A 3,952-nucleotide genomic window follows, 5' to 3' on the forward strand; every position below is an offset into this window, starting at 1 on the left:
GTATTGTTCCTGAGTATCTACGTTAATATTAGGTAGATGTCGTCATGTGTGTTTAGTCTTGAGATTCATCTAAGTGGTGAATCATTTTGTTGTAAAAGTTATGGTTGTTTTAGAGTTTGATCAAGCTTGAGATCTTTGATTCATTGTTTAATATTGATGTTTATGAGTTCTTGACAGACAACCTCAGATTAAATCATATGCTTCAGTTGTAAAACTAATGAAAACAATCATAACTAACGAAATATTCCACAAACAATAAGAAAACAAGAAAGTCTGTGTTACATGCTAGAAATCTCATCATCAAATACCCATGATAAGGATTTAAATTTCTAAAAATGTACAAATTCATCGTAGAACACAATGTAACTAGGTTAGCATAAGTCAATTACCCTTTTAATCCCAACCGTTGATCTTCTGTTATCATATACCATCTTGTTATGAGCTTCATCAAACCGGTCTTCTGTTTCTTCATCTATAAAAATATAGTTTTAGTTTTAAAATGTGTCTCAAATAAAACAAAACAAAAGTTTGATCAAAAAGTCAAAGATGTACCCGAGGGACACGTTACAGAAAAGTCACTAAGGCGTTTAACGCAGTCTTTTAACGCTTGGAGCTCGGATTCTTTCTCCACAAGCTTGGAATTTGTGTGTTGTAGTTCGGACTCCAAGTCAACGATTTGACTTTCCTGTTGTTCGATTAGTAACTGGCATAGTTTTTTGTCAAGTTCATATGGTAGTACACCATTACATTGATTAAATTCTAAATCAAGATTTTGGGGATTGGAGGAATCTTCAGTTGATGTTTTGTTCTGTAGAACATCAACAAAACATTATCAGATATAGTTAACCAAGATTCATTGTGATATATGAGTTATAATTACAAGCTTAGAACCATGAAGGCAAAAGAGCACATGTGGATGTGACTCTTGAAAACACAAAGTTGCTTTCTTGAAGCTCCTTAAGCATATTTTGTACTATTTTACTAGGAACAACTCAATTTAAATTGTGTGTTTACACAATGTTGCTAGAATTGGACTAGACTGACTGCTCAAACTGGAACCGTCTACTCAACTAGACAACCGATCTGATTGAGTAATCTTAAACCACCTTCATTTGGGCCTGGCCAGTTGAAGCTACGAACTGGATCGGTGGTTGGACCAGGTTTTCAAAAATCACATCTAATACTTGTAAATATTTTTCCTTCCAAAATCGCATTTACTAATTCAGGCTTCATAATTTGTTTACTCCAGAGTCCAGACTTTATCTTTTCTTTATAACATGCTTCATGTTTTGTTAAATTGTAAATACACGCCAATACATATTGTTTATTTTTAATTATTTTTGACATCGTTCATTTTGTAAAACGGTCCAATGGACAGGTAAGATGGATGCTTCAATGACAATTCCAGTTATGAAAATATTGGATATTCATCAAACCAATAAAATTTGCTAAAACAGTAACATGTCTAACATGTTAAAAATCGATCAAAGTCTATATTTAGTGCATACAACCTCCTAAATCATTTTATTTACAACTTTAGATGACCTTGTAACAATATTGCTTATACAATCATAATTTAATGCATTATTACTTATATGCAAGAGATGCAAATACTATAAGAAAGAATTACCTGAAAAGAAGAAGATGCGTCGGAGATCTGAAGCTTCAGAAGCTCAGATTCAAGTTCAGCTTCTAACTGCTCCAATTCCATCACATCTCTCTGCGGTTCATCGGTCAAAATACTGCTTGCATATTCACCTTCATTATATATAGCAAAACCATTAGTATCATCAGCCTTCGAATCACTGGATAACTTTCTTTTGGAAATCTCAGTTTTTAATTCTTGAACAACTTTAGCAGTTTCATCTATTGCTGCATTTAGCCTCTCAATTTCAGCTTTCCCTGCTGACATCATGTACATCATCCCAACTCCTACTCCATAACTGAATGATGATTTGCCTGAAATACATAATAACGAATCAGAAACAATATCTTTTTTTATAATATACTATTTTACAGAAACAATATGTCCCAAAACTTAGGGTTATGATTTATAAAGGTCGCTATTTTGGGGTGTTTGGGATTACTTAGTTCACCTCCATATAACCTATTTTTCCAAAACGTAATAACTCACAATATTGTTACTTATTAAGTTATCCCCTCACAATACTAAACACCTTTTTACTTTTCCAAAAGTTAATAAGTCATAAAGCTACGTGTAGTGGAGGGCCTACAAAATGGGGCGATTTGCGCAATGTGCAGCCCAATCAGCATAGGATGGGTTTTTGCTTTAGGGGTGTAATGGTGTTGTACCCCATATATATAGGGTAGGGTTAATGTAAAAAACAATATTTTTGTGAGAAGAATAAGAATAGATCTAGGCCCTTGGATCTATGATCTAGTGGTTGAGATTGGTAGTTTCTAAATAATTGTATTGTTTCATATTTACATTGTATAGTGTCATATTTGGGTGGTTTGTTTAATTTTAAAGTTCTTCTCACACTTCTCACAAAACACTTGTTTTTTATTTGAACTCTTTTATATATATATATATATATATATAAGGGAGGGATATTTTGAGAACTTGATGAGTAGTAAGAACTTTAAGAACTCAATTTTAGACCAAACATTTAATTAAATGAGTTAGAATATGTAGCTGAGATTAAATTTGATTAAAAAATGAATCAGGAGAGAGAATAAAGATTTTTATTGATTACACAAGTTTAAACTTTAGTTACACATGTGTAAAAAGTAGATTCGGTGTGTAAAAAATTACGGTAATTTTTTGTACATTACTTACACTTACGTATTACACGTGTAAAAAAAATTCAAAAAAAAAAGTTGTTACGTTGAGTTCTTTCGAGTTCTTAAAACTCAAAGCGGTTCTCAAAAGAAATCAATCATATATATATATGTATATATCACACACAAAAACAATTATAATAATTAAAAAAAACAAACATGGCAAGCAACAAAAACTAGTTGCCCACCCCCTTATCGCCCCTTTTGTCGGGCCGGGGGGGGGGGGGGGGGGGGGGCGGATGTTTGCGCCCCTTGTCGCCCCACTACGGATAGCTTGTGGCCTAAAATAAGCAATCCCACACCACCGAAATAGAATTGTTACATTGAAGAAACTTATAATCAAAAGGCGAATCATTCCCATTGTCCAGATATCCGTTACACATACAAGGCCAGGTCACACACGTTACGTGGCGCCGGATGCACGTTTCCCAGCCCCAGTACACGTAACTGCCACTTAAACATGTGTAACCTATAATGCACGTCTAACCAGTGACCAAAACCAGAAGCAAAGCTGAAATGCACATTAGTTTCAACAAAAAAATATTTATAATTTTTTTTCAAAAAAACAACCCATTCTTAACCCACCCCTTTCAATCTGAAGCCCTAAACCCATCCTGGTCCAAACCAAAATAACCCTCGACCCGTTCCGATCATAACCCGAACCTGACCAACCCGGCCCCGTTTGCCGGTCCTAGATGAATGAGAGAGATTGATTACCTTTAACATAAAAAGAATGACATTTTGCAGACGCATTTCTTCCAATACGCCTCTTCTTCAAACTAACACCAAATTTCCTCACGTTCTTCTTATTACAATCAACTAAAACATCCCCAATTTGCTTGTCCAATACAATCTTTCTTTCATGATTTACTCGATTACATTTCGCACGCCCTAATTTCTTCCGAATGGTGTTTGATCCGTTAGACGCACTAGAAAACCTAAAAATAGATTCGTCTGACATTGAAGTGTCTGGTTCAGATTCAGCATTAGGTGGTGTTTGTGTGGGTTTGGTGAGAAGGTTTTTAGCGAAATAGCCGGATCCTGCGATTGCTGCTGCTACCAAAACTTGCCACATTGTATGTATGACTTAGGTTTAAAAAAAAGTTAGGGTTTTAGAGATAGATGATGAAATTAAATAAAAAGATTGTGA

The 3,952-nt window shown here is 34.6% G+C and overlaps 1 protein-coding gene across 1 annotated transcript; it reads right to left on the reverse strand.

Moving 5' to 3' along the window:
• Window positions 1-261: 261 nt before the first annotated feature.
• Window positions 262-3,952, reverse strand: LOC143627881 (uncharacterized). The gene is made up of 4 exons (XM_077097594.1): window positions 3,520-3,952; window positions 1,631-1,959; window positions 553-808; window positions 262-472 (listed from the first exon to the last, which is right to left on the reverse strand). Exons 1-4 carry the CDS (start codon window positions 3,875-3,877, stop codon window positions 372-374), a joined length of 1,044 nt encoding a protein of 347 aa, XP_076953709.1. The 5' UTR covers window positions 3,878-3,952; the 3' UTR covers window positions 262-371.

Source organism: Bidens hawaiensis, unplaced genomic scaffold, assembly GCF_021521415.1.
Source record: "Bidens hawaiensis isolate Kalapana, Puna unplaced genomic scaffold, B.hawaiensis_p1.1 tig00004748_1, whole genome shotgun sequence".
Taxonomy (NCBI): domain Eukaryota; kingdom Viridiplantae; phylum Streptophyta; class Magnoliopsida; order Asterales; family Asteraceae; genus Bidens; species Bidens hawaiensis.

Excerpts from the sequence above, each read along its gene's own strand:
- LOC143627881 (XM_077097594.1), bottom strand. The coding sequence starts at position 3,877 with ATGTGGCAAGTTTTGGTAGCAGCAGCAATCGCAGGATCCGGCTATTTC. Across the intron at positions 1,960-3,519 it reads TCATTCTTTTTATGTTAAAG|GCAAATCATCATTCAGTTAT; the intron begins GTAATCAATCTC and ends TATGTATTTCAG. Across the intron at positions 809-1,630 it reads ACGCATCTTCTTCTTTTCAG|AACAAAACATCAACTGAAGA; the intron begins GTAATTCTTTCT and ends GATGTTCTACAG.